At 46.4% G+C, this 21,653-nt stretch overlaps 1 protein-coding gene across 1 annotated transcript; it reads right to left on the reverse strand.

Moving 5' to 3' along the window:
- Positions 1–19,558: 19,558 nt before the first annotated feature.
- On the reverse strand, positions 19,559–20,068 carry LOC141026622 (uncharacterized). The gene is made up of 2 exons (XM_073503456.1): positions 19,771–20,068; positions 19,559–19,632 (listed from the first exon to the last, which is right to left on the reverse strand). Exons 1-2 carry the CDS (start codon positions 20,066–20,068, stop codon positions 19,559–19,561), a joined length of 372 nt encoding a protein of 123 aa, XP_073359557.1.
- Between the last annotated feature and the right edge of the window lie 1,585 nt (positions 20,069–21,653).

Genomic DNA, 21,653 nt, shown 5'->3' on the forward strand with positions numbered 1-21,653 from the left:
GATCGTTCTTCTCTCGCCTCCTGTCGGGCCTTGTCCAGTTCGGCCGCTAAGGCTTTATTCTCCTTCTCAAGAAATTCGCAGCGGCCGGTAGCATTCTCCAAAGCAAGTGTCATCGTGGATATTCTCTCCTCGCCCTGGCATCGCGCAGCTTGTTCGGCCTTAAATTCAGCCGATGCCCTCTCAACAGCAGCTTCACTAAACCGGGCCCGCTCCTTGGCACGGACCAGCTCTGCCCGAAGAGCCTCCACGGCGGCAGCACCATCTGCATTTCATGCACATTTCATATAAATCTCTTTTCCGCGTCAAGCACACCGGTGTAAAGAATGCTCGAAATACATACCTTGCGAGTCGTCAAGACGCCTGTTGATCAATGCAATGTCATCCTCCGCGATATCCAGCTTTCGCTGCAGATCGGCTACTTCCGCATTCCGGGCAGCCACAGGAGGGGAAGAAGCATGTATTTCAAATTCAATCAAGGTCAAAACCTGGGCATATCTCTTTGATCCTCCAATCGCTTCCTTCGGAAGACAACCCGAGTCTTAGGGGCTACTGCATATACAATAGGTGCACTCTGTCAACAAAATTCAATTGACAAAACTACGTCACAAACCTCAAATCCTCTTAGAAGGCTCGTAAAGGCCTCGTTCAATCCACTCTTCATGGATAGAACCTTTTCGACCACCGTAATCATCAAGGTACAGTGCTCTTCTGAAATGGTCTCTCGTTGTAGCATGTCCGACAGCATCTCCGGCGCTCTTGGGTCTTCGGAAACCGTTGCCATAGTATGGGATTCCTGTGAAGGAACCCGCTGACTTGGCTCCAGAATCGTCTCTGACTGTAAACCAGACGGTTCGGGGACGCCAGTCTTGATCCGGAACCCCGAGTGACAAAGGCACCACCTTCGGATAACGCCTTCTTTGCTTCCGGCACCACTTGGTGTTCGGGAGGAGCCCTTCGGGACGATACCTCGGTATCATCCCCTCTATTGGGCAATGAGGCCGGAGAGGGTGTGTCACTCTCCATCATCTCCGGGAGAAGATCTCCCGAGGAGGAGGACGATTGAGGGGCACCAGGCGTTAACCTGCGTGGACGAACATATATCGGATGATCATTTCACTAATAGGAAAAGAATGAGGTGCGTTTAAAGTACCCCAGCCTCGCTTACGGTTTGCCTCCAGGTTCGTCCTCATCATCAAGCTCTACGGCAGCCTCGTCTGCCCTGCCCAAGCCGCTCGACGACGGCGTTTTTCCTCTCTTGGAATGCTTCCCCTCCTGATCTTCGGAAGGAGCCCTCTTCTTGCTATGGAGGGCTCCCTCTGCACCCTTACCCTCGGGCAAAGGGATTTCGGTTTCCCCGAACGCGGCCACCTGGTACTGTGCCGGAATCAACATTCGCGTCAGCAGGGCGGTCGTAAGGTCTTCGGGAAGGGGCGCCGGACACCATATTAGCACCGCTTTCTTTATCCAGTCATGTACAAGGATGGATTGTTCAATATCTTATCAAGAGGCGCTCGAACAGAAGGTGTTCGGATATCGAGTACTTACCGAAGTGTCCGGATGATTGCAGTCAAGGCCAACGTCTTCGGTGGTGTCCGGCCATTGCTCTCGTTCCCCGAAATACAATTTCCACATTCCTTCGTGCGTAGTGCCGAAGAAGTGTTGTAGGGTCCGCCGCCCTTCTGGGTTAAATTCCCACATACGGAGAGGCCGCCGCTGACATGGCAGGATCCGGAAGACCAGCATTACTTGAACGACGTTCACAAGGTCAATGCCCTTCTCGGTAAGGCTTCGGATGCAACTTTGCAGAGTCTGCACCTCATTAACGGATCCCCAGTCCAATCCCTTGTTGATCCATGAAGCGAGCTGAGTTGGAGGGCCGGGTCGGAACGCAGGTGTGGCCGCCCACTTGGAGCCCCGTGGCTCGTTGATATAAAACCGCCCCTGCTGCCATAAGTCGGAAGAATTGGCGAAAGACCCTTCGGGCCAAACCGCACCGGCCAGCTTGCCTATTATGACGATGCCGCACTCCGCCTGCTCCCCCTCTGCCACCTACGGCCTCACATCAAAGGTCTTGAGCCACAAACCAAAGTGTGGAGGAGTCCGGAGGAAGGCCTCACACATGACGATAAATGTCGAGATGAGGAGAATAGAGTCCGGGGCCAGATCGTGAAAATCTAGCCCGTAGTAGAACATGAGCCCCCGGACGAAGGGGTTAAGCACGAACCCTAGCCCGTGAAGGAAGTGGGATACAAATACTACCCACTCGCTAGATCTAGGGGTCGGTATAATTTGCCCTTGTGCTGGAAGCCGATGAAGGATTTCCGGAGTCAGATACCTCGCTACGCGGAGCTTTGCAATATCCTCCTATGTGACAGAAGAAGCCACCCACCGGCCCTGACGGTTGGATCCGGACATGATTAGGGCTGGTGGCGATTGGAACCCGAGGGTTGGAACTTGGGGTGGCTGGGGTTGAGGAAGGAGCAAGCGCAAGAGAAGAAGACGAGATTGGGTCTCTATATAAAGGCCCCGAATTCTGGGCGTCTCCTCCTGGGTCTCTAAACTTACCTATCATCAAGGAGTTGTACCCAGGGGACGGTTGGGTTACCCATGCCTGCCTTAATGAAGATCCCGTAAATAAAGGGACACGGTCTCTGCCTTGACAAGATGTGCCAATAAAACCACGCCCCGAGACATAGGGCGGCCCGCTAGCCAACAGTTGGAAAAAGTAACCATGCAGGCATGATACGATGCCATGAACCGTTATCAACAAGTTGGGTTCGTGAGATATCGTATTCTCCGTGGTTATATACACAGGTCCGGATATATTTACTTCATCCGAAGACAATTTTGGAGTTCGGAAGGAGGGAACCCGCCTTGCAATGCCGAAGACAAATCTACGCGTCGGACTCCTCGTCATTGAAGCCAGGTTCAGGGGCTACTGAGGGAGTCCTGGACTAAGGGGTCCTCGGGCGTCCGACCTGTTATCTGCTACCTCTTGAGCACTGCGTTGGTTTTCCCTTGAAGACGAAAGGGTGATGCAGCAAAGTAGCGTACGTATTTCCCTCAGTTTTTGAGAACCAAGGAATCAATCCAGTAGGAGGCTACGCGCGAGTCCCTCGCACCTACACAAAATAAATAAATCCTCGCAACCAACGAGATAAGGGGTTCTCAATCCCTTCACGTCCACTTACGAGAGAGAGATCTGATAGATATGATAGGATAATATTTTTGGTATTTTTGTGATAAAGATGCAAAGTAAAATAAAAGCAAAGTAAAAAGCAACAGAAATAACTAAGTGTTGGAAGATTAATATGATGAAGATAGACCCGGGGGCCATAGGTTTCACTAGTGGCTTCTCTCAAGAGCATAAGTATTTACGGTGGGTGAACAAATTACTGTTGAGCAATTGACAGAATTGAGCATAGTTATGAGAATATCTAGGTATGATCATGTATATAGGCATCACGTCCGAGACAAGTAGACCGACTCCTGCCTGCATCTACTACTATTACTCCACTCATCGACCGCTATCCAGCATGCATCTAGAGTATTAAGTTCATGAAAACAGAGTAATGCCTTAAGCAAGATGACATGATGTAGAGGGATAAATTCATGCAATATGATAAAAAAAAACCCCATCTTGTTATCCTCGATGGCAACAATACAATACGTGCCTTGCTGCCCCTACTGTCACTGGGAAAGGACACCGCAAGATTGAACCCAAAGCTAAGCACTTCTCCCATTGCAAGAAAGATCAATCTAGTAGGCCAAACCAAACTTATAATTTGAAGAGACTTGCAAAGATAACCAATCATACATAAAAGAATTCAGAGAAGATTCAAATATCATTCACAGATAAACTTGATCATAAACCCACAATTCATCGGTCTCAACAAACACACCACAAAAAGAAGATTACATCGATTAGATCTCCACGAGAGAGGGGGAGAACATTGTATTGAGATCCAAAAAGAGAGAGGAAGCCATCTAGCTAATAACTATGGACCCGAAGGTCTGAGGTAAACTACTCACACTTCATCGGAGGGGCTATGGTGTTGATGTAGAAGCCCTCCGTGATCGATGCCCCCTCCGGCGGAGCTCCGGAACAGGCCCCAAGATGGGATCTCGTGGGTACAGAAGGTTGCGGCGGTGGAATTAGGTTTTTGGCTCCGTATCTGATCGTTTGGGGGTACGTAGGTATATATAGGAGGAAGGAGTACGTCGGTGGAGCAACAGGGGGCCCACGAGGGTGGAGGGCGCGCCCTGGGGGTAGGCGCGCCCCCTACCTCGTGGCTTCCTCTTTTGTTTCTTGACGTAGGGTCCAAGTCTCCTGGATCTTGTTCGTTCCAAAAATCACATTCATGAAGGTTTCATTCCGTTTGGACTCCGTTTGATATTCTTTTTCTGCGAAACTCTGAAATAGGCAAAAAACAGCAATTCTGGGCTGGGCATCCGGTTAATAGGTTAGTCCCAAAAATAATATAAAAGTGAATAATAAAGCCCAATAATGTCCAAAATAGTAGATAATATAGCATGGAGCAATCAAAAATTATATATACGTTGGAGACGTATCATTATCCATGGGCCATACTGATGGGCTGTGAAGACACGAAGACCGAAGACCATACCCGTGTCCGGATTGGACTCTACTTGGCGTGGAAGGCAAGCTTGGCGACCAATTATGAAGATTCCTTCTTATGTAAACCGACTCCATGTAAACCCTAGAGCCCCTCAGTGTCTACATAAACCGAAGGGGATAGTCCGGAAGGGACACCACATATACTCATTACCATAGTCATAGGCTAGGCTTCTAGGGTTTAGCCATTACGATCTCGTGGTAGATCAACTCTTGTAATACTCATATTCATCAAGATCAATCAAGCAGGAAGTAGGGTGTTACCTCCATACAGAGGGCCCGAACCTGGGTAAACATCGTGTCCCCCGTCTCCTATTACCATCGATCCTAAACGCACAGTTCGGGACCCCCTACCCGAGATCCGCCGGTTTTGACACCGACAGCAAGCTTGGCGACCGACTATGAAGATTCCTTCTTATGTAACCGACTCCATGTAAACCCTAGATCCCCCCGGTGTCTATATAAACCGGAGGGGTTAGTCCGGAAAGGACATACTCATTACCATATTCACATAGGCTAGACTTCTAGGGTTTAGCCATTGCGATCTCGTGGTAGATCAACTCTTGTAATACTCATATTCATCAAGATCAATCAAGGAGGAAGTAGGGTATTACCTCCATAGAGAGGGCCCGTACCTGGATAAACATCGTGTCCACCATCTCCTGTTACCATCGATCCTAGACGCACAGTTCGGGACCCCCTACCCGAGATTCGCCGGTTTTGACACCGACAGTAGACATCAAGCTCTTTTCTGGCACCGTTGCGGGGGAGGTTAGGTAAGCGGCACTCACATCCCATCAACGAAGCTCTTTTCTGGCGCCGTTGCTGGGGAGGTGAGTGCTTGAAGGTATATCTTTAGATCTTGCAATTGAATCTTTTACTTTCTTGTTTTATCACTAGTTTGGTTTATAAAAGAAAACTACAAAAAATGGAATTGAGGTTGCATCATATTATTGATCATCTTTATAATATCTTTCTTGAAAATGATGGTTCGGAAAATTGTGCTCAATTGATAGACGAAGAATTTAATAAAATGATTGGCATGAATGATGAGCATGATTGCAATGTTGTTAGTATGAATTCTTTGAATATCCATGATGTTAATGATATGCAAAGCCATAAGCTTGGGGATGCTATGTTTGACGAAGATGATATTTTTAGTCCCCCAAGTTTTGATGAGAAAAATTACTATGATGAATGCATGCCTCCTATTTATGATTATTATAATGATGAAAGTGGATTTGGAGAGGTCATGACTTTATTTAATGATGATTCCACTATCTTGGAAGAGGTTTCATTTGACTATGACAACAAAGTTGCTATCTATGATGATGATGGTGATGACATGTATGCTATATTGAATAATGATAACCATGAAACTTGTCATCATGATTTTAATTTTCAATTCCATGATAGTTATTTTGTTGAGTTTGCTCCCACTACTATTCATGAGAATAAATTTGCTTATGTGGAGAGTAAGAAATTTTCTATGCTTATGTATCATGAAAAGAATGCTTTATGTGATAGCTATTTTGTTGAATTCATTCATGATGCTATTGAAAATTATTATGAGAGGGGAACTTATACCTTTACATATTGCAATAATATCAAGTTTCCTCTCTATGTGTTGAAAATCTTGAAGTTGCACTTGTTTTGCCTTCCTATGCTAGTTGATTATTGCTCCCATAAGTTGTTTGCTCACAAAATCCCTGTGCATAGGAAGTGGGTTAGACTTAAATGTGCTAGTCATATGCTTCATGATGCTCTCTTTGTGGTTCAATTCTTATCTTTTATACGAGCATCATTGAACTCATCATGCCTAGCTAAAAGGCATTAAAGAAAAGCGCTTGTTGGGAGACAACCCAACACTTTTACTTACTGTTTTTGTGTGTTCACATGATTATGCCAATGTATTGATCATGTCTTATTGCTTTTGTTTCAATAAAGTTCCAAGTAAATCCTTTGGGATCTTGTTGGGTGATAGTTGATTTGATCTTGCTGAAAAACAGAAACTTTTGCGCTCACGAAAATAATTTTCATTTTTAACAGAAGAGTGTTTTTGAGTTTATTATTTTTGCAGAAGTTTGATATACAAATTCCTCACGTGGTCCTAATTTTTTCATAATTTTTTGAGTAGCAGAAGTATGGTAGTTATCCAGATCATTACAGACTGTTCTGTTTTTGACAGATTCTGTTTTCAATGCATAGTTTGCTTGTTTTCTAGTTTTCATGGCTTATCTTGCTCAATATAAATTGTGGAAATGATATGCTACAGTAGTCGTTGTGTGGAAACAATTATGAATCTTGTCTTGGACAGTACCAAAGTGAAATGGTTTGCTCTTTATCATACTAACCTATCTCATGAAGTTCCGTTAAGTTTTGTGCGATTGAAGTTTTCAAGTTTTGGGTGAGATATCGATATGAGGAGAATAAGGAGTGACAAGACCCTAAGCTTGGGGATGCCCAAGGCACGCCAAGTTAATATCCAAGGAAGATCCAAGCAACTAAGCTTGGGGATGCCCTGGAAGGCATCCCCTCTTTCGTCTCCAACATTATCGGTAACCTCACTTGGAGCTATGTTTTCATTCGTCACATGATATGTGTTTTTCTTGGAGCGTCAATTTATTTTGTTAGGATTTGCTTGATGTTATTTAGAAAATGTTTTGCATCTTTTATTTCAATAAAAGTGGCAATGATAGCCTTTGCCATGCTTATTTTGCAAGTATACATGTTGCTGTTTGAAAACAGAAAGTTTACCGTTGTTGCAAAAATTCCCTAGAAAAGTCAGAATGTGATAAAATGTTGAAACTTTTTGCATAATAAGCTCTGATAAATTTTCTACAGTGTAGTAAATTTTCATAATGTTTGGAGTTGAATAAGTATTGATACTCTTGCATTCTTTACAGACTGTACTGTTTTGGCAGATTGCTGTTATGTTTGCATTGTTTGCATATGTTTGCTTGTTTAATGATTCTATTTGAGGATAGGAGTATTAAATATGCAGAGGCATTTAGTATGCAATGTTGAATAATAATTTTAGTGATTTGCTATAGTAGAGAATGATAAGGTTTTTGCATTGGTTTATACTAACTTATCTCACGAGTTCTTGTTGAGTTTTGTGTGGATGAAGTTTTTAAGATATAGGAAAACCGTGATATGAGAAGAATTAAGGAGACACAAAATCTCAAGCATGGGGATGCCCACGGCAGCCCAACATAATATTTAAAGAAGTCTCAAGCATCTAAGCTTGGGGATGCCCCGGTAGGCATCCCACCTTTCTTCTTCGACAATTATCGGTTAGTATTGGTTGAGCCTAAGTTTTTGCTTATTCACATGTGTTGTGCTATATTTGGAATGTCATTTTATTTTGTTTTTGCTTGCTGTTTTAATAAAATACGTAGATCTGAAAGTTTTTCAATAAAATAGAGTCCTCAAGTAGTTTCTAGGGAGGCTAAGTAAGTGGCTTTCACATCCCGTCAACGAAGCTCTTTTCTATGGAATTGCTCTTGTGCTTCACTTATATCCTATGAGTAAATTGTTGAATGAATTGAATATCATGAAGTTTAAATTATATCATGCCTGGTAGTAGCTTCACATTGGGTTTAGAAAGTGAAATCTTTTGAGGCTTGACAATCACAATATTGGTCATACAAGCAATTCATGAATAATTAGTATAGGAAGAGAACTTTCACATGCAAATACACTATCATGGAAATCTTTTGTGATTGTGAGCCCCCATCAAATATTATATGCCAAAAATTTTGACGTTGGACAAGGAATACAACGTAATGATTTATGTTTGCTCATATTCACATAGAAGTTATATTGTCATAGATCCTTCAACATGTGGTGCTTGCCCCCCATCTTTGCTAGCCAAAACATCTGCACCAAGTAGAGATACTACTTGTGCATCCAAAAACACTTAAACCCAAATCTTATTTTCAAGAGTCCACCATACCTACCTAAGGATTGAGCAAGATCCTTCAAGTAAGTTTTCATCGGTGCAATAAGGCAATAAAAATTGCTTCTAAAAGTGTTAGATCATTTAGTGTAAAAGAAAATTGAGCGTTGTACGAACTTGTGATGGCAAAGAATAAAAGTGACAGACTGCATAATAAAGGTTGCTATCATAAGGGCCAATATAACATGACGTTCTTTTGCACTAAGGGGTTGAGCATACAAACAAATAAGTGCATGGCAACCTCTGCTTCCCTCTGCGAAGGGCCTATCTTTTACTTTTATTTATTTACTCTCATGCAAAGAGTCAAAGTATTTCTCTCTATTCCTTTTTATTTTTCTCTTTTGGCAAGCATCATGTGTTGAGGAAAGATCTAGGCACATATATCCAGTTGGATATGCGTAGCATGAGTTATTATTGTTGACATCACCCTTGAGGTGAATACGTTGGGAGGCAAAACAATAAGCCCCTATCTTTCTATGCGTCTGGTTGAAACATTTTGCTCATGTGTATGCGGTGAGTGTTAGCAATCATAGAAGACTATATGATGGTTGAGTATGTAGAGCTCTTACTTAGACTCTGTTGAATAAGTTGAATTGCAATTGCTTGGTGACTAAGAACATAGGTTGTTGAGTTTCAAGAGAATTCATTGTTTGAACCTTAACATGTGAATTGGTTGCTACTATGACACGAGAAGTTTTATGAGAAAGAATTGTTGTTATGATGCTAGGAAAAGTGATTGAAATCATTGATCAAACTTATGCACTTTGCTAGCATTCACACTTCATAAATTATTTCTTTTATTAATTACCTAATCGAGGACGAGTAGGAATTAAGCTTGGGAATGCTGATACGTCTCCAACGTATCTATAATTTATGAAGTATTCATGCTGTTATTTTATCATTCTTGGATATTTTACAATAATCTTATAGCAACTTTATATCATTTTTTTGAGACTAATCTATTGACCCAGTGCCAGTTGTTGTTTTTTGCTTGTTTTTTAAATCGCAGGAAATCAATATCAAACGGAGTCCAAAGACCGCGAAAATCCACCGGGATTTTTTATGGACCAGAAGGGACCCAATGGGCCAGAACTGCACCTAGGGGGTGCCCCGGGGGGGCACAACCCACCAGGGCGCGCCAGGGCCCCTTGGCGCACCCAGGTGCGTTGTGCCCACCTCGGTGGCCTCCCGCACCCCCTCTTTGCACTATAAATTCCCAAATATTCCGAAACCCATCGGGGTTAACCTAGATCAGAAGTTCCGCCACCGCAGGCCCCTGTAGCCACCGAAAACCAATCTAGACCCCATTCCGGCACCCTGCCGGAGGGGGGAATCATCTCCGGTGGCCATCTTCATCATCCCGGCGGCCACTACGATGAGGAGGGAGTAGTCCACCCTCGGGGTTGAGGGTTTGTACCAATAGCTATGTGTTTAATCTCTCTCTCTCTCTCTCTCGTGTTCTTGAGATGTCACGATCTTTATGTATCGTGGACTTTGTTAATATAGTCGGATCATATGGTGTTTTCCCCTCTCTATCTTGTTGTGATGAATTGAGTTTTTCCCTTTGAGATTTCGTTGTTATCGGATTGAATACTTTTATGGATTTGAGAGCACTTGATATATGTCTTGCATATGAATACTCATGGTGACAATGGGGTATCATATTGATTCACTTGATATATGTTTTGTCACTCAACTCGCGAATTCCCGAGGTGACATTGAGGTAATCTATGCTTAGGGGTTGATGCACGTTCTTGTCTTTGTTTCTCCGGTAGAAATATTGGGGCACTCTTTGAAGTTCTTTGTGTTGGATTGAGTATTATAATATGAATTTGCTTTGGTGTTATTTTAGTACGAACTCTAGGATAGATCGAACGGAAAGAATAGCTTTGTGTTATTTTAGTACGAACTCTTGAATAGATCGAATGGAAAGAATAGCTTTGAGGTGGTTTTGTACCCTACAAACAATTTATTCTTATGTTCTCCGCTAGATAGGAACTTTGGAGTGATTCTTCATCGCACTTTGAGGGGTGGTTATATGTTCCAATTATATTAGCATTGTTGAGAGGTTGCACTAGTGAAAGTACGGACCCTAGGCCTCATTTTCAAGCATTGCAATACCTTTTTGTGCCCGTTTACTATTTGCTACCTTGTTGTTTTTATTTATTCAGATTATAAAAAAACATTTCTACCATCCATATTACACTTTTATCGCCATCTCTTCGCCGAACTAGTGCACCTATACAATTTGCCATTGTATTGGGTGTGTTAGGGACACAAGAGATTTCTTGTATTTGGTTGCAGGGTCGTTTGAGAGAGACCATCTTCATCCTACACCTCTCACGGATTGATAAACCTTATGTCATCCACTTGAGGGAAAATTGCTACTGTCCTACAGAACTCTGCGCTTGGAGGCCCAACACGTGTCTACAAGAATAAAGTTGCATAGTAGACATCACTCCCACTCACTTTCTTGTAAATACAAGCTTCTTCCTAAACTTGTATAAACCCAAACGCTTTGATCACCTCATCAAAGCGAATATTCCAACTCCGAGATGCTTGCACCAACCCATAAATGGATCGCTGGAGCTTGCACACCTTGTCAGCATTCTCTAGATCGACAAAACCTTCTGGTTGCATCATATACAACTCTTCCTTAAGGAAATCGTTAAGGAATGTTGTTTTGACATCCATCTGCCAGATTTCATAATCGGAAAATGCAGTTATTGCCAACATAATTCTGACGGACATAAGCATTGCTACGGGTGAGAAAGTCTCATCGTAGTCAGCTCCTTGAACTTGTGAAAACCCCTTTGCCACAAGTCGAGCTTTATAGATGGTGATATTACCGTCCGCGTTCATCTTCTTCTTGAAGATCCATTTATTCCGAATGGCCTTTCGCCCTTCAGGTAATACTTCCAAAGTCCACACTTTGTTTTCATACATGGATCCCATCTCGGATTTCATGGCCTCTAACCATTTGTCCGAATCCGGGCCCACCATCGCTTCTCCATAGCTCATAGGTTCATCGTTGTTGTTGTCCAACAACATGACCTCCAAGACAGGGTTAGCGTACAACTCAGGAGCAGTACGTATCCTTGTCGACCTATGAGGTTCGATAACAACTTGATCCGAAGCTTCATGATCACTATCATTAGCTTCCTCTTCAACTGACTTAGGTGTCACATAAACATCTTTCTGCGTCGCACTACATCATTGGTTGAAGTAAAGGTTCAACAACCTCATCAAGTTCTATCTTCCTCCTATTCAATTCTTTCGACAGAAACTCTTTCTCAAGAAAGGACCCGTTCTTAGCGACAAACACTTTGCCCTCGGATCTGAGATAGAAGGTATACCCAATTGTCTCCTTTGGGTATCCTATGAAGACGCATTTGTCCGCTTTAGGTTCGAGCTTTTCCGGCTTAAGCCTTTTGACATAAGCATCGCAACCCCAAACCTTAAGGAACGACACCTTAGGTTTCTTGCCAAACCACAGTTCATATGGTGTCGTCTCTACGGACTTAGATGGTCCCCTATTTAAAGTGAATGCAGATGTCTCTAATGCATAACCCCAAAATGAGAGTGGCAGATGGGAAAGGGACATCATAGAATACACCATATCCAATAATGTATGATTACGATGTTCGGACACACCATTACACTGTGGTGTTCCAGGTGGCGTCAGCAGTGAAACGATTCCGCATTGCCTTAAGTGATTGCGAAACGCATAACTCAGATATTCTCCCCCTCGATCGGATCGTAGGAATTTAATCTTCTTGTTACGATGATTCCCAACTTCACTCTGAAATTGCTTGAACTTTTCAAACGTTTCAGACTTATGCTTCATCAAGTAGACATACACATATCTACTCAAATCATCGGTGAAGGTGAGAAAGTAACGATATCCACCGCGCGCGTCAACGCTCATCGGACCGCACACATCAGTATGTATGATTTCCAACAAGTCACTTGCCCGTTCCATTGTTCCGGAAAATAGGTTTTTAGTCATCTTGCTCATGAGGCATGGTTCGCATGTGTCAAGTGATTCAAAATCAAGTGACTCCAAAAGTCCATCAGCATGGAGTTTCTTCATGCGCTTTACACCAATATGACCTAAGCGATAGTACCACAAGAAAGTGGTACTATCATTATAAACTCTACATCTTTTGGCATCAATGTTATGAACATGTGTATCATCACTATTGAGATTCAATAAGTATAAACCCCTCACAATGGGTGCATGACCATAAAAGATATTACCCATATAAATAGAACAACCATTATTCTCTGATTTAAATGAGTAACCGTCTCGCATTAAACAAGATCCAGATATAATGTTCATGCTCAACGCAGGCACTAAATAACAATTATTCAGGTTCATCACTAATCCCGATGGTAATCGAAGAGCGAGCGTGCCGACGGCGATCACATCAACCTTGGAACCATTTCCCACGCGCACCGTCACTTCGTCCTTCGCCAGCCTCCGTCTATTCCGTAGTTCCTGCTTTGAGTTGCAAATGTGAGCAACCGAACCGGTATCAAATACCCAGGCACTACAACGAGAGTTGGTAAGGTACACACCAATAACATGTATATCATATACACCTTTGTTGACGTTGGCTCCCTTCTTGTCGGCCAGATACTTGGGGCAGTTCCGCTTCTAGTGGCCAGTTCCCTTGCAATAGAAGTACTCAGTTTCTAGCTTGGGTCCAGCCTTGGGTTTCTTCACGGGAGGAGGGGCAACTGCTTTGCCACCCTTTGTGAAGTTTCCCTTCTTTCCTTTGCTCTTCTTGAAACTAGTGATTTTATTCACCATCAACACTTGATGCTCCTTCTGGATGTCTGACTCAGCGACTTTCAATATCACGAACAGCTCAGAGACTGACTTATTCATCCCTTGCATGTTATAGTTCAACACAAAGCTCTTGTAGCTAGGTGGTAGCGATTGAAGAACTCTGTCAGTGACAGCCTCTAGCGGGAGCTCCATTCCCAACTCAGCATGACGGTTATAGTACCCAGACATTCTGAGTATTTGCTCACTGACAGACCCGTTCTCCTCCATCTAGCAGGCATAGAACTTATCGGAGGTCTCATACCTCTCGATCCGGGCATTCTTCTCAAAGATAAACTTTAACTCCTGGAACATCTCATATGCTCAATGACGTTCAAAACACCTTTGAAGTCCCGGCTCTAAGCCATACAACATGGCGCACTGAACTATTGAGTAGTCATCAACACGCGACTGCCAGGCGCTCACAGCGTCTGCAGTTGCTGGAGGGGGTGGCACACTAAGAGGTGCATCTAGGACATAAACCTTTTGGGAAGCCGTGAGGATAATCCTTAGATTACAGGCCCAGTCTACAAAGTTACTTCCATCATCTTTCATCTTAGCTTTCTCTAGGAACGCATTGAAATTCAGGGGAGCTACTGCGCGTGCCATTGATCTACAACATAAATTTGCAAATGAAACTTTAGACTATTGTTCATGATAATGAGTTCAATTAATCATATTACTTAAGAACTCCCACTCAAATCGACATCCCTCCGGTCGTTCGAGTGTAACATGATCCAAATTCACCAACACAAGTCCGATCATCATGTGAGATGAGGTGGTTTCAATGGTGAACATATCCATGTTGATCATATCTACTATATGACTCATGTTCGACCTTTCGGTCTCTTATGTTCTGAGGCCATGTCTGTACATGCTAGGCTCGTCAAGTTTAACCCAAGTGTTCCGCATGTGCAAAATTGGCTTGCACCCGTTGTATGCGAACGTAGAGCCTATCATACCCAATCATCACGTGGTGCTTCGAAACGACGAACTTTCGCAACGGTTCACACTTGGGGAGAACACAATTTTATCTTGAAATTTTAGTGAGGGATCACCTTATAATGCTACCGTCGTCCTAAGAAAAATAAGATGCATAAAAGGATTAACATCACATGCAACTCATAAGTCACATGATATGGCCATCAATTTGTGCTTTTGATCTCCATTTCCAAAGCACCGGCATGATCTCCATCGTCACCGGCATGACACCATGATCTCCATCACCGTGTCGCCATCGGGGTTGTCACGCCAACCATGCTTCTACTACTATTGCTATCGTTTAGCGATAAAGTAAAGCATTACATAGCGCTTAATGACTGACACGCAGGTCATACAATAATTAAAGACAACCCTATGGCTCCTGCCAGTTGCCGTATGCATCAACATGCAAGTCGATATAAACTATTACAAACATGATCATCTCATGCATCAAATATATTTCATCATGTCTTTGGCCATATCATATCACAACATACCCTGCAAAAACAAGTTAGGCGTCCTCTAATTTGTTGTTGCATGTTTTACGTGGCTGCTATGGGTATCTAGCAAGAACGATTCTTACCTATGCAAAACCACAACAGTGATATGCAAGTTTCTATTTAACCTTCTACAAGGACCGCCTTCGTCGAATCCGATTCAACTAAGGTGGGAGAGGCAGACACCCGCCAGCCATCTTATGCAACAAAGGCGCATGTCTGTCAATGGAACGTGGACATGTAAAGTTGGTCCGGGCCGCTTCATCCCACAATACCGCTGAATCAAGAAAAGTCCAAGGAAGGAAGCAAGCTGAATATCAACGCTTCCAGTAGAGCATACGGCGCCTCTGGATGGACAGAGATCGCCGGCGGGATAGGCGCACCTCCTTCTTTCAAAGGAGGTTGCTTACCTGATTCCGGAGACATACGGGTCTCCGGAATGGTATTCGGCTGGGGGCCGAATTGAATGTGGCCCCCATCGCCAGTTGCCAGGGGGGTCTGCTCCCCCATGTGTCCGGTCGCCGAGGTATCACCCTCTGGCGCCACCCTGACGACCTCTTGCGTCTCTCCCTGGCCTGGGAAGGTCCCTCGGGACAACACCTCAGCAGGGATCCGCTGTCCATCGCCTTTGGATCCAGCGAACCCCCTGAAGATGAGGATCGCTGAGGACTGTCGCGGGCCGAACTGCAGCATGTGATATGGCACATTAAAACCATGAAGTAAAGTAGTTGGATATATGAGCGCGCCAGTGCCTTCGAATACTTACGATTCGGCCAGGGGCTTATCCCTGGGGCACCACTCCGAGCTGTTGTCCGTGTCCAGCGCGGTGTTATCCACGAGGAAGGCTCTCCCCTTCTTGGATGCTTCAGCCTCCAGATGCGTGGAGGCTGCCCTTTTCTTCCTTCCCCCCTCAAGGGGAGGATTGCTTTCCTCCTCCTCCTCGTTGTCTTCGGCGGGGGAGGAGTGGGTTTCGGTTTCTTCGAACGATGCGTCCGAAGTACCTTTACGACGGAGACCACTTCAGGTCTCCTTGGCCTTCTTCTCCGGCGCCTTGTAGGGCGCCGGAACCAGCATCTTCGTCAGAAGAGGGATCGCTGGGTCTTCTAGCAGCGGAGCCGGACACTGGATCCGCTCTGCCTTCTTTGTCCAGCCCTGAAAAAACAAAGGGGGAAGCTTAGATTTCTTCCTCGAATATACCGATGGAGGAAGCACCTTGAAATATGGAGAACTCACCGAACTGGCTGGACGAGTCAGGGCATGACCGCGGTCCTCAGTAGTCTCCGGCCATGTCTGATTTTCCTTGAATAGCACCTTCCAGATATCTTCGTGTGTGGTGTCGAAGAACTGTTGCAGGGTCTGGTGCTTGGCCAGATTGAATTCCCACAGATGGCAAGTCCGGCGTTGGCAAGGAAGGATCCGGCGAATAAGCATCACCTGGATCACATTGACAAGCTTGATGTTCTTGTCAACCATGCTCTTAACGCGCATTTGCAGCGCTGTCAGCTCGTCTGACGAGGCCCAGTCCAGGCCCTTCTCAAGCCAGGAAGTGAGCCGCATTGGGGCCCCGGACCTGAATTCGGGAGCCGCGGCCCAGGTGGTGTCGCGGGGCTCTGTGACGTAGAACCATAGCTGTTGCCACCCTTTGACGGTCTCCACAAAGGTACCTTGGGGCCATGTGACGTTGGGCATCTTGCTCACCATGGCGCCCCCACACTCTGCGTGTTGACCATCCACCACCTTCGGCTTCACATTGAAGATCTTTAACCACAATCCGAAGTGGGGTGGGATGCGGAGGAAGGCCTCACATACGACAATAAATGCCGAGATGTTGAGGAAGGAGTTGGGGGCCAGATCGTGGAAATCTAGCCCGTAATAGAACATGAGTCCGCGGACGAATGGATGGAGAGGAAATCCCAGCCCACGGACGAAGTGGAGGATAAATACCACCCTCTCGTGGGGTTCCGGTGTAGGGACAACCTGGCCCTTGGCCGGAAGACGGTGGGCGATTTCCTTGGCCAAGTATCCCGCCTCCCGGAGCTTCTTGATATCCTTCTCCTTGATGGAAGAGGCCATCCACTTGCCCTGCGCTCTAGATCCGGACATGGCTGGAGTGCTTTCTTGAGGCGGAAAGGATGAGAACTTGGGCGCTGGAGCTCGAAAATGGATAGGCGGAAAGATAGAAGGCGTGGGTGGAAAAGGGTGAACCCTTATCTCTTTATAAAGGCAGCGAATATTAAGCGCCTCCCCACTCACCTTAAAATTCGCCTGTTCCCCAAGGGCTGTATAGACGGCACGGTTGGATTACCCACACCCGTATTGATGAGAATCCCACAATAAGGGGACACGATCTCTGCTTTGACAAGACGTGCCAATAAAACCGCATCTTGAGATATGGAGCGGGAGGCTAAAAAATGGTTTGAAATAATGACCGGGCAGGGACGTGATGTCACGCTACAAAAGTTGTCAGCAGATTGGACTCGTGAAATATTATACTCTCTGCGGTTGTGTGTGGTACTTGTTTTGCAGATCCGGACACGTTTTCGGTGCTTCAAGGATACTTTGAAGTAATCGGAGAAGGAACCTGCCTTGCAATGCCGAAGACAATCTGCGCGCCGGACACCTCGTCATTAAAGCCTGGTTCAGGGGCTACTGAGGGAGTCCTGGATTAAGGGGTCCTCGGGCGTCCGACCTGTTGGACGTGGGCCGGACTGATGGGCCGTGAAGATACAAGACAGAAGACTCTCTCCCGTGTCCGGATGGGACTCTCCTTGGCGTGGATGGCAAGCTTGGTGTTCGGATATAAATATTCCTTTCTCTGTAACCGACTTTGTTCAACCCTAGTCCCCTCTGGTGTCTATATAAACTGGAGGGGTTAGTCCGTAGAGGCAATCATAATCTTATAGGCTAGACTTGTAGGGTTTTAGCCATTACGGTCTCGTGGTAGATCAACTCTTGTAATACTCATATTCATCAAGATCAATCAAGCAGGAAGTAGGGTATTACCTCCATAGAGAGGGCCCGAACCTGGGTAAACATCGTGTCCCCCGTCTCCTGTTACCATCGGCCTTAGACGCACAGTTCGGGACCCCCTACCCGAGATCCGCCGGTTTTGACACCGACAACGACCACCGTCCACCGCAGACGCCATGGTCCGACACGCACCACATTTCTCCTCCCTATTCCTCTGCCTCAGCGCTCCTCCGCATGAACTTCATCTACGGCAGCGACGCTAGCAACTAGTTCGCCGCAGCGCCAGCAAGAACGCTCGCCCGAGACTCCGTGCTCGTCGTGTCGGTCGCGGCACCACGGTCACCATCCAGTGCAATTGCGAGGCACAGTTTGTGTGTTAACTGGAAGTGTTAGCTTTTAATCATATCCCGCATATACAACCAAACACTATGTAGTTGCGTGAGCCGAGCCAATGCAGCTGGCAACCAAACGCTATGCAAAAATTGCACCCCTAATGTGAGAGGACTAGATGCGGGCAACCAAACAATGTGCAGATGTTAGTTATCGACCTGCACTTCCTCCCCTGCATTACCTCACCCAAACAATAGTTATGTCGTTGACCCGGACGCTGACAGTGTGAGGAATGGGCCGAGACGCGTCGCGATGCATCCTCTGCGCGTGGGCCCCCACATGATCCATCTTCAATGCTAGCCTAACATATCAGAATGTCATGTGTAGCAGGAGGGAGGGAATCACAGCCAAAATTCCCCAAGTACACCCATGGATTGGAGATGAGCGTCAGGCTATCCATAGTGGGAGTGACATAAGAGGATCTACAACCCCTCATACGCTCAGGCGAACGGCCCGGTCAGTGACCGATAAAAAAATGACCCAGACGGGCGCCTCAAATGCCCAGGTTGACCGACACCCCTCATAACCCAAATATGAGGCGGATACGGGCACGTCCGCCACATTGGACCCGGCCCATGCTGGCCCACCCAACCACACATATATTCGTCCACATCCGCTCTTCAGACCAAACCCTAGCCACTCCACTCCACTCCACTCTGCCATCCAAGCTCCCGTCCGGTGATCTCCGCCATGGCGGGCAATGGATCTGACTCCAACCAGTCCGAGTCAGTCGACTAGGGTGTCGTACCGTGCCGGTTGGAGGAGGCAATTGTCGTCCACATTGCACTGCACCCGACCAACGACGGGATCTTCTAACACGAGTCCATTGCGTCGGCGCATCTGGCGCTTGAATCCTCCGGGACTGGATCATAGCGCGGTCCTCCCGGGAGCCTTCCAATCTCCCTTTCTCCATCACCAGTCCATCGGAGTATGAGTGCTACCGGGGCCGGTATGCCCACCATGGGAAGGGGAGGATGAGGGGGGCCAAGGCCCGCCTCGCTGCCGACATGGGGGCGGTGGAGGCGACTGATGCGGTGGTGCGCGCTACCACAGAGGAGGAAGCCATCCGAGCCCACATTGTAAAGAAGCGATAGCGGAGATGGCCGAACGATGGCCCATCCAGAATAAAGCACACCAAAAACACGCTCCACGTACTTCCTACCACTCTCTTGTGATTCAGCAAACCTAGCCCTCTTCTCTCCTACCTTCACAAGAGTTGACCACTAAGGATAGATACCATTAGCTAGGTAGTATCCCTTGTTGTAGCAGTGGCCATTGATCTCAAAGTTGACCTATGGGCAGTTGCTTTCTGCAAGCCTTCCGAACACCGAAGAGCGCTGAAGCACATTGATGTCATTGTGAGAACCTGCCATGCAAAAAAAACAGTGTAAAATCCAGAGATCTTGTGAAGCCACATCTTCAAGTATGACAATGCAACCTTTGACATGCTCCTTATACTACCCCTGCCAAGTAGATGGACAGTTCTTTCACATCAAGTGCATACAATTTATGCTACCAACCATCCCCGGAAAACCCCTATCTGCATTGATCGCCAACAACCAGGTTGTATCCATAACATTTGGCTCTCTCAGGTACTCCGGGTCAAACACTGCTATGACAACCTCGCAGTTGTACAATGATGCAAGGCATGTGGACTCACTCATGCGGGCATACTCATCAACAAGATCACCGGGAATTCCATATGCAAGCATCCGAATAGCTGCATTGCATTTCTGATAAGAGGAGAGGCCAACCTTTCCAAGGGTATCCTCCTTGCATACGAAATAATCATCATACTCCATCACTCCCTCCCGACTACGGTTGAACACATGTCTAGCCATCCGGAAGCTGCGCCGGAAAAGCTTGGGATTGAAGAGTGGGGACGTGCAGTAGGAGCATGGGATTGAATAGTTGCATTGCATTTCTGAAAGTAATCGACGAAGAGTAGGCAATGGCCGGTCTCTCTGCTACGATTCAATGCCGGATCATGGCCTGGGATCAATCCCCTAAACCCCGGCCGCTGCCTAGCAATGTGGTCACTAATGACCATAGTCGCAAATCCTCATCGCTCGACGATGAATCGTCCGATGAACACATGAAGTTATTGAAAAAGAACTCATCCCCATTATCCATGGTACCTTGCCGAACCGCCGAACACCCTGCATGCGTGATGGAGAAGCCGACCAGAAGAGCCCCGCGCCTCTCTCCAGTACAGGCAGCAGGCCTATCAAAGTGGAGACGACCGTGGAGCAAGGATGGTGAGATTGGAGCTAGGAAGGCGGCCGTGGAGGCGATTGGGTGGCATGGTCGTGTAGGCGCTACGACGGTGGTGAAAAGAGGCCGGCAAGAGCGGGCCGGATGCGGCGTCGAGGTGGGGGAAGTGTGTGGATGCGGGGGCAGCGTTCAAGTGGTCGGAAGTGGGAAGCGGCGGCGATGGCGGCGTGACCGGAGATGTTGACTTTGGAGGTGGGAGGGAAGAATGGACGTTGTGCCACCAACGAACGGGCCAAGAGGAGGACAAGGGCAGGCATCACATGCGTCCGTGCCGACGCAAGCCGGAAATGGGTCGCGGGTGGAGGGAAAACAGACGGTTGTCCTTTTATATCGACCCGTTTGGGCCTTGATTTCTGTCTGTTTCGATTTCAACAGACACGCACAGACAAAAAATGTGTCGGCGTGTTGGGCCTTGATTTCTGTCCGTGTGAATTGAAACGGGCGCGCACAGACACGTGGAAGTTGCCATTACGCTCGGTCGGTTTTGAATTCAGATAAGATTTTGCCGGCGTGGCGGCAGTTTAATTTGGGGTCGTTTTGCTTGGGGGCGTGTAAACGCTGCTCCTCTGCCAAGAAGACAAACATGGTTTGTCGCTGCTGGGACCTTGCCGGATGAGTCGGTTTGCTGTACCTTATCCTTTTTCCATTTTTGAGCAATCGCTGGCACTTATTGCTGCACTCTGAAGCATGCACATGGTTTCACCTGACCAATGACCATGACCTCTGTGTATCCATCCATCCATCCATCCGTTGATCCATTCATCAGATCACATGCTGATCCACAGACAGTAGCAACATGCACATGCACGCACTGAAATTGTTGGGTGAGTACGCGTAGCGTCGCGTACCCATCAAAGCCCAATTCCCGGTTGCTGCAGTTCAACTTGACAGGGACCAATGTACTACTCTAGTCTCTAGTGTATGTGTGGTATTTCAACGAGTGAGCATACCGATGCCTTATTGGAACTGGATATACTATACCACAACAGCAATAAAACCGGGTCCTTGTCTACTGATGTCTCTCCGTGACTCCCGCCGTGATCCACGATTCAATTGGGAGCTGCTTTTTCAATGTGTGTTTCATCCGTTTCAAAGTACTATCTCCGTGCTGGT

The sequence above is a fragment of the Aegilops tauschii genome, chromosome 7 (genome assembly GCF_002575655.3).
Source record: "Aegilops tauschii subsp. strangulata cultivar AL8/78 chromosome 7, Aet v6.0, whole genome shotgun sequence".
NCBI lineage: Eukaryota > Viridiplantae > Streptophyta > Magnoliopsida > Poales > Poaceae > Aegilops > Aegilops tauschii.